General features: G+C 35.1%; 1 protein-coding gene across 1 annotated transcript in view; it reads left to right on the top strand.

Annotated features, from left to right (window-relative positions):
- Window positions 1-1,116: 1,116 nt before the first annotated feature.
- Window positions 1,117-14,091, top strand: part of LOC106067608 (uncharacterized) — a 22,116-nt gene continuing 9,141 nt past the window's right edge. The window contains exons 1-8 of the mRNA XM_056014896.1: window positions 1,117-1,246; window positions 6,798-6,853; window positions 6,989-7,032; window positions 7,166-7,312; window positions 8,347-8,425; window positions 9,318-9,413; window positions 11,808-12,064; window positions 13,988-14,091. The exon at window positions 13,988-14,091 is cut by the window's right edge and continues 206 nt beyond it. Coding sequence (XP_055870871.1) covers window positions 6,844-6,853; window positions 6,989-7,032; window positions 7,166-7,312; window positions 8,347-8,425; window positions 9,318-9,413; window positions 11,808-12,064; window positions 13,988-14,091 — 737 coding nt within the window. The 5' untranslated portion in view covers window positions 1,117-1,246; window positions 6,798-6,843. The remainder of the gene's footprint in view (window positions 1,247-6,797; window positions 6,854-6,988; window positions 7,033-7,165; window positions 7,313-8,346; window positions 8,426-9,317; window positions 9,414-11,807; window positions 12,065-13,987) is intronic.

Genomic DNA, 14,091 nt, shown 5'->3' with positions numbered 1-14,091 from the left:
AGATAACTACAGTAACAGTAACTACAAAGATGCATATACGAACAACGTTCACACATGAAAACACTTGCTCAAAACCAGCGCTTTATGAACTAGACTTCTATGTACTTCTCAGTGATATAGATGACCGAAAAAAGGGATTTAAGGTGTTTTTACATCTTTCTTAGGCGACGACCACTTCGTTCAGATCTGATGTAATAGTTGTTTCAATGGGTGCAGGTTTATCTTTAAGAATCGTGAGTGTTTTGGAAAGGTATCTTTCATGAAAAAGCTCTTCAAGAGATGAAAGCTGTGTTCGAGTGACATACGATGCTTTTTTAATTAGTCTATGAAGTCTATGTCTTTGTGCCAGTGAAGTATTACCATACCAGCAGGAGATGGCAAAGTTAATGAGGCTGCTGCAGGTTGCTATATAGATGAAATAATAATAATAATTGTTACAGATACTTGCCACAAAGGTTCTCGAGTTTGCTGATCACCTATTATACCAATAGACCTATTTTGAACAACAAAAGATACACAGATTTGCTGTTTATTGATTTAAAAAAAAACTGCTACTATTATTGACATCGCCGTACACCTGTCTCATATTAAAGAAAAAACTGAAATGGAAAAACAAAGAAAATATGGGAACCGAGGCTAGGAGATAAAGCGTTTATGGAAGTCAACTAAAATAACAATATACAATTTACAATATATATGTTATCTTATCTTATAAAATACGGACGTTATTAACACTCGTTCGTTTCTAACACAATAATAATAATGTTTGTCTTGAATCCGAAGATTAATAAGGAATGCAGTATTTCCCGTGGTACACAGCCCCAGCTTGCGACCTACATACTTTCTCACGTGATACGACACAAAAAATAACATTCTCATATATGACATAAATTGTCGATCTTTACTGTTTTAAAACTTATAAGAACATATACATTCTTATAGTATGGGAACAAATGAACGGGCGTAGTCAAAGAGTAATGCAAGTAAGCCATATATCTATGGGTCAAAACACAACGATTTGCACACCATCGATTGAAGCAAGAAATTTTGGCTCTGCGCGAATTTGATCTTTATTGAATTACCGCAGCAGTATTGTGTCGATGTCCAGCAGGTGTATAAACAATAGGATACAAATTAATAATTGAAATAATGTTCTAGATTCTATTTAAATCTATAAATATTTTGTGTTTCCCCCTTTTTAGCTTAAATATAAAAAGTCTGCTATAGATCTAAACTATAAGAAGTGGTTTGTATTCTTTATTTATTATATGTATGTTGACTCTAGACGTGGGTCAGAGAAAATCTAAGATCTAGATCTAGAGTAGATCTATTGTCTATTGTCAATATCATCGCGTCGGAGATCTGATACTGTCAACGTGTGACGGTTTGTTACATTCAGTGAAATTCATTAAAACAAAACAGGTCAAGATTTTGGCGTTCAAATAAACCTTTTCTAGCAACGAAATTGATGAAATGAATAAAACGACCAATGTTTTCATTTACAATAAATTTTGCTTGTATCTGTATTGTCCTTAGAGTCGAGTTTAAAACTCTTAAATCACTAGGCCTAAGGAAGTTTGCCTCTATCTGCCTGTCTGAACAAAGTTTTGTCTGGGAAAGAACCATGCAGATGTTAATTATTACATTTCTAATACCGATTAATCGAATCACAGGTCGCCCGGACTTAAGCGAGGCCAAAAGCCGAGCACACCGTGTAAACTTCCCCGCGTTCCTTCTCTGTACCTCATCAGTCTTGCCATTGTCTTAACATAAAAACAGCCTTATGAGGAACTGTGTGTGGATAATGACATGTTTGTTGGGGTTTTCTTCCATTCCCGCCAGCACAATAAACTCGGTCCTTAGGCACCCCGATGGGGCTATTTTTATTGACCTAATCTGAGGACAATGTTTAAAATGTCTACAACGCCTGTGTAGTAAGAACTCTTCTTTATGTAGTGAAAGCTGGTCAACTTTCATGTACCAAGATCACAGATTGAATAGTTTCCACTTGTGCTGCCTGAGACGCATAATGGGCATCTCTTTGAGAGATCATGTCTCCAATCAGAAAGTTTTGAGAATGTCCAACATGACCCAAAGAAGACTACGCCGGCTCGAACATGTCACCCGCATGCCAGATGGTAGAATCCCGAAAGATATCTTATATGCTGAGCTTGTTGAAGGAGTCAGACCCAAGGGCGGCCCAAGACTAAAATATAGAGATGTCTGCAAGCGAGACATGAGAGCCACAGACATCAACGAAAGTATGTGGGAAGAAAAAGCCAAAGACCAGATTGCATGGAGACAGACTGTGCGTGCTGGGCCGATCCTCGCTGAGAGCAAAAGAAACGAAACGGCCCTTAATCAAGAGGAAAAATAGAAAACTACTTTGTCATCTAGCCCTGAATCAGATGCATGAAGTGTGACAAAGTCTGCAGCTCTACAATTGGCATGATCAGTCACACCAGATTATGCCCCGTCTCAAGACGAAACCCAAAAAAACTAGTCACTTATATAGGGGGAATCCATTGCCTTCCGAGACAAAAAGGGGAAATATTATCTGAGGACGGACGTTTATCAAAGGCAGTGATTTTGGTGACATGATAGGTGCCTCCAAAAACGCTGTAAAGACCAGCTAAGGCTGATATAGAAGAGAGTATGTGACTGCAGGAAGCTTCTAAACGAGACAGCTGGAGATTTATTTAAAAAGTGGTGCAATACACATTTGTGACTAAAGGGATATCTACCTCCGAAGACAGACCTAAACAGAAAAGAGTACCATAAAACGACCAAAGGCAGACAACAGTTACTTTTGTTTTGGCTGTGACAAAATATGTAGGTCACAGCTAGGACTGCGGAGCGACTTGAAATACTGCAGTCCTCATTAATCTTCGTAATTGAAGACAAGCCTTATTATTGGCCTAATCATCTTCTCTAATGACTGTTTGGAGAGTAGATTTACGGTTTGACTGAGAAGCATTGTAATATACTCCTTTTAGACTTTGAGTTCTATACGGCAGAGAATGTTTCTATTGCCGACAGATATAGTTCAAAAACCGACTATACTTTCCCCAACTAATGTCAGATACCCACCAGAGTCGGGTACACTCGGTGGCGTTCTAAAAAACTTCAAATATAAATTCAAAGTGTTAAGAGGCTTTCGAACCTCAGACTCTACGGTACGGTAGTCAGATTGGCACCACCCCAGTGGCGTAGCATCCATGGCACGAAGAGGTTCAATGAACTCGGGGCCCACGACCATTAGGAACCCACTGCCTATGTGCGTGGCAGCGTTAGCGTGAAGGGTTCAATAGTTTAGGCCAACAGGAGAACTTGGGGCCATGACTTATGACTAGATGGGGCCCACAGGAGAACTTGGGGCCATGACTTATGACTAGATGGGGCCCACAGGAGAACTTGGGGCCATGACTTATGACTAGATGGGGCCCACAGGAGAACTTGGGGCCATGACTTATGACTAGATGGGGCCCACAGGAGAACTTGGGGCCATGACTTATGACTAAATGGGGCCCACATGAGAACCTGGGGCCAAAGCGAAAAAATTAATTGCATTTTTTTTTGTAATACTGATTAAAAAGATCCATCAACATGTAATGAACTGCTTTCATCCGGTTTACTGTCATAATCAAAGTAAATTTAAGAAACGTTCCTCTTTAAGATCTTATGTTTTATCTTATTTATTCTTTGATAAAGTTGTACAAACATTGAAACGTTCCTTTTAAAAATCTTATGTTTTATCTTATTTATTCTTTGATAAAGTTGTACAAACATTGACTTTAGAACACTATTAAGACTTTTGAAACATGGAGGAATTCACACGGTGTGCTCGGCTTTTGGCCTCGCTTCTAGTCCGGGCGGCCTAACTTGGTGAATATTTGGTGAATATACATTCAGATTACTCAATTGTTTTGTCCCACACTGAATTCATGCTATTGGGCTAAAGAGGGCCCAACTAGATAATCTCGAACCCGGGCAAAACGGATACCACTATATGGAACTGCAACACGACCAATATTTATGGTACTATAGGAGTAAGAAAAACTATCAAACTATCAATACAAATTTTAAGTCTACCAATACAAATGCAAAATTAATTAAAGTCAATAGAGAGAAAGCATTGTAAAAAAAGAGACAGCATTGTAAAGAAAGAGACATCAGTGAAAAGAAAGAGACAGCAGTGTAAAGAAAGAGACAGCATTGTAAAGAAAGAGACATCAGTGTAAAGAAAGAGACATCAGTGTAAAGAAAAAGACATCAGTGTAAAGAAAGAGACATCAGTGTAAAGAAAGAGACAGCAGTGTAAAGAAAGAGACATCAGTGTAAAGAAAGAGACATCAGTGTAAATAAAGAGAAAGCAGTGTAAAGAAAGAGACAGCAGTGTAAAGAAAGAGACATCAGTGTAAAGAAAGAGACATCAGTGTAAAGAAAGAGAAAGCATTGTAAAGAAAGAGACATCAGTGTAAAGAAAGAGACAGCAGTGTAACAAAAGAGACAGAATTGCAAAGAAAGACACAGCAGCGTAAAGAAAAAAAATCAGTGTAAAGAAAGAGACAGCAGTGTAAAGAAAGAGACAGCAGTGTAAAGAAAGAGACAGCAGTGTAAAGAAAGATACAGCAATGTAAAGAAAGAGACAGCAGTGTAAAGAAAAAGACATCATTGTAAAGAAAGTGACTTCATTGTAAAGAAAGAGACGGCAGTGTAGAGAAAGAGACAGCATCGTAAAAAAGATACAGCAGTGTAAAGAAAAAAAAGCAAGAGTGTAAAGAAAGTGACTTCCTTGTAAAGAAAGAGACAGCAGTGTAGAGAAAGAGACAGCATCGTAAAAAAGATACAGCAGTGTAAAGAAAAAAAAGCAAGAGTGTAAAGAAAGTGACTTCATTGTAAATAAAGAGACAGCAGTGTAAAGAAAGAGACTTCATTGTGAAGAAAGAGACATCATTGTAAAGAAAGATACTTCCTTGTAAAGAAAGAGACAGTAGTGTAAAGAAAGAAACATCCTTGTAAAGAAAGAGACTTCATTGTAAAGAAAGAGACTTCATTGTAAAGAAAGAGACATCAGTGTAAAGAAAGAGATTTCAGTGTAAAGAAAGAGACATCAGTGTAAAGAAAGAGACAGCATTGTAAAGAAAAAAACAACAACAATGTAAAGAAAGTGACTTCATTGTAAAGAAAGAGACGGCAGTGTAAAGAAAGAGACTTTATTGTAAAGAAAGAGACAGCATTGTAAAGAAAGAGACATCAGTGTAAAGAAAGAGACATCATTGTAAAGAAAGAGACTTCCTTGTAAAGAAAGAGACTTCCTTGTAAAGAAAGAGACAGCAATGTAAAGAAAGAGACAGCAATGTAAAGAAAGAGACATCAATGTAAAGAAAGAGACATCAGTGTAAAGAAATAGACATCAGTGTAAAGAAAGAGACATCAATGTTAAAAAAGAGACTTCCTTGTAAAGAAAGAGACAGCATTGTAAATAAAGAGACTTTATTGTAAAGAAAGAAACAGCAGTGTAAAGAAAGAGACTTCATTGTAAAGAAAGAGACAGTAGTGTAAAGAAAGAAACATCCTTGTAAAGAAAGAGACTTCATTGTAAAGAAAGAGACATCAGTGTAAAGAAAGAGATTTCAGTGTAAAGAAAGAGACATCATTGTAAAGAAAGAGACTTCCTTGTAAAGAAAGAGACTTTATTGTAAAGAAAGAGACAGTAGTGTAAAGAAAGAGACATCAGTGTAAAGAAAGAGACATCATTGTAAAGAAAGAGACTTCCTTGTAAAGAAAGAGACTTCATTGTAAAGAAAGAGACAGCAATGTAAAGAAAGAGACATCAATGTAAAGAAAGAGACATCAGTGTAAAGAAAGAGACATCAGTGTAAAGAAAGAGACATCAATGTAAAAAAAGAGACTTCCTTGTAAAGAAAGAGACAGCATTGTAAAGAAAGAGACTTTATTGTAAAGAAAGAGACAGCAGTGTAAAGAAAGAGACTTCATTGTAAAGAAAGAGACAGCAGTGTAAAGAAAGAGACTTCATTGTATAGAAAAAGACAGCAGTGTAAAGAAAGAGACATCAGTGTAAAGAAAGAGACATCATTGTAAAGAAAGAGACTTCCTTGTAAAGAAAGAGACTTTATTGTAAAGAAAGAGACAGCAGTGTAAAGAAAGAGACATCAATGTAAAGAAAGAGACTTCCTTGTAAAGAAAGAGACTTCATTGTTAGGAAAGAGACTTCATTGTTATGAAAGAGACTTCATTGTAAAGAAAAAGACTTCCTTGTAAAGAAATAGACTATATTGTAAAGAAAAAGACATCATTGTAAAGAAAGAGACATCACTGTAAAGAAAGAGACAGCAGTGTAAAGAAAGAGACAGCAGTGTAAAGAAAGAGACAGCAGTGTAAAGAAAGAGACTTCATTGTAAAGAAAGAGACAGCAGTGTAAAGAAAGAGACAGCAGTGTAAACAATGGGACAGAATTGAAAAAAAAAATTATTGTGCGAAGTTCTGGCAAGAGGTTGAAAATTTCCCCGGGCCCTGACTTGAAGGGCGCCTCAAATGAGTTTTTTTAATTTTTTAATAATAAATATTAAATATTACCAAATTATTTTATATCTTGATGTCGAATGTCAACATGCAGGGGCCCCTTAAATAGTGGCCTATCGAATTTTTGTTGTGTATTAATGTTTCAGATTTGCTCTTTATTACCACTTTAAAAAAAAAACAACTGATTATGCTTTTAGACGGGTGAATGTGTGTATGCGTGTATAATCTTTTTTTATTTGTATATCTGTCAGCTGAAGGGTAAATCAACTTTGTAAACCGGTATATGAACAGACAAAAATGAAAAAAGGTAATTATTTTAAAGATGAAAGAGACACTTGTACAAGATAGAGAAACATTGATCTTAGCAATAAGTGTTCTGATAACAACAGGCGAATCACAATGAATAATTCCAGCTTTCTTTTCTCTGTATTTGTCTTTTTAGGTGATAAAAGGAAAAAGAAAGACGGTCAAAACAAGAAGAGAGTTGTAAGACCTATGCATTGTGCATTATGAATTATTGTCTTTTTTTTAGAACACCTTTCTTATTATATTATGAAATAAAAGCAAAAGAATTTTAGTGAAACGGAAACGCTGTAGAAAACGCTGATTTTATTTACAGCCCAAGCCAGAAAGTCTGATGAGAAACTATCTGAGGGGCACGCTGTTGTTCGTTTACAGGGCATTCGGAACTTATTTGGCCACCCAACCAACTGAACTGAATATAAAAATAGGCGAGTACTACCTCAGCCGCTTTGCCCTAGGCAATGTAAGTCTATACTACATTCATTATAATACAATCATTATAATAAGCAGAATTTACACTATGTCCATTATCTTTTTTTTTTTTTTAATGAATAAAGGGTTAGGCAATACCTTCAATTCTCTACTTAAATATGAGCAACACCGGCTCATGTTGTGGTCTCTTTTTGATAAATATTTCCATGGATCCTCCAATATCTAAGCATATTATTTAACAATCTTTTATTCGCGGCTCAAACCAAGAATGCCACCATATTAATTTTTATAATGCCCTTTTTATGTTGTTGTTTTATTAAACAGCCACACTTTCTTTATAAAATAAATATGTTGGCTTATTATCATGTTCAACAAAAAAAACTTGTCCTGGTAGAGTCTACATTCAGAGCCCCATTTCATAAACACGCAAATGTTAAAGTTCATGCTACCAATCTATCAGAGAAAAAGTGAGGGCCCAAAAGGTAGGTAAAGATACGTTTTTTCAACCTTTTTTTTTTTTGTTTGGAAGGTAGATTTCTACACATAGTGCCGACGTTTCGGGGGGCCGGATGGAACCACGTTGCGGGCCGGATCTGGCCCGCAGGCAGTAGCCTGGGCATCACTGATTTAGAACATTTTATCAACATTGCTATACAACATGTATAGGAAATATTTTAGGAAGCATCTCAAACACAATATGTGCCTATGGGCTAATTACAGTTACGTGACTCGTACGATAGGCCTATGTTAACCCTCCAAGTTCTACATATTTAAAAGCCTGTGACAAGGGCTAGGACTATTAGTGTAAATTGCAGGGCCCGTGCCAGTGGAGGGGCCCAAATAGTGCAATCGGCCTAAGGCCGACTCTGTATCTTTGTAATTTAGCACATTTTATTACTTCTGCCATGTTATGTCTAATTTAAAAAAAAAGATAATGGACATAGTGTAAATTCTGCTTATTATAAGCTGTTTTAACATAAACATGATCTAGACATATAATTGTAAAATAATATTGCTTCATTATATACCATTTGTAAGTGAAAACTTTTTTACTCTTAAATATAGTCAGACTTCATCGACGGCGAGACCTTACACGGCGGTCATGGAAAGCTTAGGACCAGCTACCTCAGACACATTTTTTTAGGTAATTTCAATTTTCGTTCATGTCTAACTTGGTTGTGGTTAATTTTAATAGTGAAATTAACTAAATATTCATATCTTTAACATGCTAACTGTACTTGCTCCACGGATCCATTGATTCGTTTTCAAATTAATCACAATTTACTGCTTCAACACTCAAAAGTTATCCCTTAAGCGAATTATTGAATCCGTGTTAGCCTGATCTCACTTTTCTCGTTTTCTGACAAAACCATCCTATTGCATATGTGTAAAATATATTTCAGAGAGAGATAAATGGATCGTACTAATATATGATATATATATGATATAAAGAGAGAGAGAGAGAGGGGGGGGATAGAGAGAAAAAAGAAAGAAAGAAAGAAAAGATGTAGTTATATTAGACTTACTTAAACATAGATCCCCCCCCCCGCCATTTTGAGCATTGGGAGGCAAGCTGTCTCTACAAAGATCTATCACTCGCAATATCTGAAGCCTCCTCCCACCTGATGTCCACTGTTCTGAGGTCCTCCATGAAAGTGTAGCGCCAAATTATACGAGGACGTCCCTGTTTGCGCTTTCCTCCTATTGACCTCCACGTCATTGTGACTCTTGGTATGAGTTATTCATTTTGTCGGAGAACATGTCCAGCAAACCTCATGAGACACTTTCTCACAACCTCACTAAGTGGTCATCTCCCAGTACGGTATAGGATTTCTTTGTTTGAAACACGGTCTCTATAACCAACTCCTAAAATACGTCTTAGCCATCTTTCCTGGGCCACATTTAGTCTTTTCTTAATTTTGGTTCAGGGACTTCCATGTCTTTCATGCATATGTTGCTGTTGGTATGACAATTGTATCAATTCAACACCGTTATAGATATATACTATATACTATTTTAAATTGTTTTTGTTACAGACGAGGATCTTGAGACATTTTTCAACTTACTTAGGAAATTAGGGCTAGTGGCCACCAGCTCAACCGTAAAGGAAAGATCTTCCATACCTATGCCTGGTAATTATATTAGTCAGATGAAGCTTTCGATAACTGTAACACTCTAAAATCTATATGCCCAGCCAAATGGGCTTATCGTAAATTTAAATCAAAATCGTTCGCATTGTTTTTGTTTTGTTTTATAGAAGAGAAGGGTTTAACAGAAGAAAAAAAACCTGGTAGGTGGTCTGAAACTCCAAACCACCTTGGCTGTGCTGGGGCAAGAGAAGGTTTAGTATTAAAATCTCACATAAAATAAACAAAATCTAAGCACAAAAATCAGTCACTAAATTCAGGGGGGGGGGGTGGGATTTCATTTCAAGGGACATTAATACAGTAAATGTAAAAGTGTAGCAAGGGAGGTAACAGGTATATTTTTAACAGTACAATAAAAACATTATTGCTCGATGTATAATGCAAGCGTTGTCAAATGGGGATAATAACGCTACTTAATTATTTAAAGTGTCCATTGCTACACAGCATGTGAGAAATATAGTTTCAAGCAGAAGCGGCCCTAGAGAGTGGCCAGTTGTGCCTTTTCGCATCTATATAGCAATTATCATGCAAACTACCAACATAGCATTTTTGCTTTCAAATACCGTTCAGTTTCGGTAAAGACACCATCCGCTGACTTTACAATCCTACGACTAGTAGGCAATCACACGAATTAATCTGTTTAAAAAAAAAAATAAACAAAATGTCAATACTCAGAATGTTCGAAATGTTCCGTTATGGAGCGTGAAACACTCTTGTAAAAGTGTAGACAGATATAGGCAGGTTAGGGTTAAAAGCGGCTAGTTTAAAGTAAATAGTTAATTAGTTCTATTGTATCATCATTAATATTATAGTATAAAGTATAATGTGTATATGTTTATTATTTTAAATTCGAGTTCAAATTGTTCAAAATTATATATATATTGTCATTTATTGTATGTTTAATTCAGTCTGACTATTAAATGTAACCGGTTCATGAATATATATATGTGATGACAAATATAAAGATTAAATGGATAATCATAATGCATTTCACGTACTGATTTATTGAAAAATAAAGTGAAATACAAACACAGTTAATGGTAAATGACATATCTACTATAAAGTAATATCCAATAGAACAATATCCCGTGGACCGAGTAATATTTCAAACAAAATTAGAAGTCTAATTATCTTGGTAAGAAATAATGTCTATGAATTGAATTCAATTTAAATCTTTTTAAAAACGTCGCTTTTAAATTGAATCAAATTAGGGACACCTTCGATTCATAGCTTCGGTGTAATAAAACGGTCCTACTTATAAATAACAAAAACAATGTTTAAAGATATACCTTTTATAATTATAGCGCAGCTTTGGCTGCTTGGTCGTGCGTTTTTCGCGCTGGACTATCGTTTGGTCTTATCGACGGTCCAGGGTTCAAACCCTGCCTTCTCCCATTCCCAACCGCCCTGCGGGAGTTTCGAAGAAAATTATCTTCAACTCAGAAGAAACAAACTGAAACATGGAAAAGAAAGAAAATTATCTTTAACTCAGAAGAAACAAACTGAAACATGGAAAAGAAAGAAAATCATCTTCAACTCAGAAGAAACAAACTGAAACATGGAAAAGAAAGAAAATCATCTTCAACTCAGAAGAAACAAACTGAAACATTCAAAAGGAAGAAAATTATCTTCAACTCAGAAGAAACAAACTGAAACATGGAAAAGGAAGAAAATTATCTTCAACTCAGAAGAAACAAACTGAAACATGGAAAAGGAAGAAAATTATCTTCAACTCAGAAGAAACAAACTGAAACATGGAAAAGAAAGAAAATTATCTTCAACTCAGAAGAAACAAACTGAAACATGGAAAAGAAAGAAAATTATCTTCAACTCAGAAGAAACAAACTGAAACATGGAAAAGGAAGAAAATCATCTTCAACTCAGAAGAAACAAACTGAAACATGGAAAAGAAAGAAAATCATCTTCAACTCAGAAGAAACAAACTGAAACATGGAAAAGAAAGAAAATCATCTTCAACTCAGAAGAAACAAACTGAAACATTGAAAAGGAAGAAAATTATCTTCAACTCAGAAGAAACAAACTGAAACATGGAAAAGGAAGAAAATTATCTTCAACTCAGAAGAAACAAACTGAAACATGGAAAAGAAAGAATATAGGAGGGCATGGTACAAAAAAAAGTTGAAATAGATCTAGAGCTACTTTCAATACAGGTAAATTAAAACATGAAGCAAATTTGTTTACTTTTTTTTAGGCTTAAAACAAGCAAGCTTAGCTTTAGTCTCTTTACAGCATTGGTTTTACGTCATATTTGTAAGGCTATATGGAAACAAAGCTTTTACTCTAGGAAGATCTAAATTTATATAAAGATTCATGAATTTAACAAAAGATTTGATTCAAAATTCGACTTATTTCTTACAGAAACCAAGAATGATCATGCCAGATGCTTGAAAACCCCACCTAAGAATAAGGAGTACGAAGTCATACAATATAACTTGGGAAAAGAAGCGCGGACGTTAAGCTACTGTGAAGCTGACGGGAATTGTTTGTTCCGAGCCCTAGCGACGTTGGTACATGCCGATGAATCAAAGCACCCCTACCTCAGAAGGAGCATTGTGCATTTCATTCACAACTACAAAGACTATTTTCATCCTTACGTAGAGGAAGGGGATGTTGAGGTAAGTGATACTAAGCATAGTTGATTATAATAAAAGCTTCATATACATTTTATTGGAAGTATAAAAACAATTCAAATTTTGAAAAGTTAAACAAAAACTATAATTGAAATAGAGTAGTTTAACTAAACACTTATCATAAATTTAAATGAACAAAATTTAATAATTATTTCTAAAAATACATTTTTTTTTAACTACTGTAGAAATATTTCTCCACAATACAATCAATACAATACGGAACATAACTTTAGCACTGTAAAAGTAAAAACATGATTACAAAGACACTTAGTGTGGAAACACAAACTCAAAACACCAACACAAACTCCACTGCGTCAGTGGATTAAAGATTTTCTGATAGGGAGAGAACAAACTGTAATAATAAATGGCTCTAAATCAACACCGATAACAGTAAACTCAGGTGTACCTCAAGGAACAGTCTTGGTATTTTTAATTTACACAAATGATTTACCAAATTGCATTACTTCAGGAACAAAAGTCAGATTATTTGCAGACGATGTGCATAATATATAGAACAACACAAAATATAGAAATTTTACAAAAAGATTTAGATGTATTAGAAAAATGGGAATTAAATTGGAGCATGTCTTTCCACCTAGAAAAATGTCAGTTGTTAAGAGTACTGGGTAACAAAAAAAACTAAAACAAATTAATTCCACTTATCTTATACATGGCAAACCAGTAACACAGACTAAAAACGCAAAATACCTAGGTGTTATAATAAATGAAAAACTGTCATGGAATCCCAATATTGATGAAACTACAAAAAAATCAAACAAAGCATTAGGATTTATTAAAAGAAATTTCTATAAATCAAATAAGAACATAAAACTAAAATGTTATTTAACCTTGGTTAGGCCAATAATAGAATATGCATCCTCCGTTTGGGACCCCTCAACTCAAGAAAACATTAAGAAACTGGAACAGACACAAAATAGAGCAGAGAGATACATAACTAACGAATATTCACATATGATTAGAGTAACACCTTTAGTTAAATCACTAAATTTAGAAAGCCTTCAGATTAGCAATTATGCACAAAACACTATAATATTCAAATACAAAATTTAATAAAATAATCAGAAAGACACAAAGATAAAGGCGTACGTCTCGTCCCATATGCTAGGACAAATTTGTACAAATACTCCTTCTTCCCTAGTGCTATTAGAGCATGGAATGGGTTACCTGAGCTAGCCAGGAAAACCAGTGACTTGGCAGAGTTTAATTCATAGGTTAATATGAAAGACTAAATGCATGACGCTTAGGACGTAATCATCTTTTTTGAAGAAACGTCTGTATTATACACGATAAGAACATTGTAGGTCTAATAAGATGGCTGCCTGGACGTGCAATATGCACGCCGGACCAACGTTCGGACTTCGCGTTGGTACAGGGTTCAAACCCTGCCCGCTCCCATCGCCCGTCGCACAGCAGGGGATTGGACTAGGAAGTAGATTCTCTTCAACTTTGACCCTAACCTTAACCCTAACATCCGAAAAATGTCAAATATTAACGAACAAAATAATCTTACAACGCTAAATGAATCTTTCATATACTTAGACAATCGAAACAAAATCATGTCTTGAATACTCCTTGCAAAATAGGCAGATTCGATAGGTATCCATAGGGGGTCGCCTCTGAGATTGTGTGGTAACACAAACTCTCTTTTTGTAATCATGTTGATAATCAATTTGTTGATATTAGAAAAAAATATAAATTGAAATGCTTGCAAAATTTTCTGTTGAACATTATATTGGAAACCTTGAAATAAAAAAAAAAAAAAAAAAAAATTCTAGCTTAATTAAATTTAACAGAAATTCAAACTTCGGCCTTGTTTTTTTTTTGTTGTTTTTTTTTTACTTTAAAACTATTAATTGTCCGTGTTGTTTTTGTTTTTTTTTGCTACAGAAACATTTAGAAAATATGAAAAAAGATAGCTACTGGGGTACAGAAGCTGAACTGTACGCATTAGCAACAATTTTAAAAACAAACATCTATGTCTACACTCCAAA

Source organism: Biomphalaria glabrata, chromosome 17 (assembly GCF_947242115.1).
Source record: "Biomphalaria glabrata chromosome 17, xgBioGlab47.1, whole genome shotgun sequence".
NCBI lineage: Eukaryota > Metazoa > Mollusca > Gastropoda > Planorbidae > Biomphalaria > Biomphalaria glabrata.
This window is presented reverse-complemented; position numbering and strand designations above follow the sequence as displayed.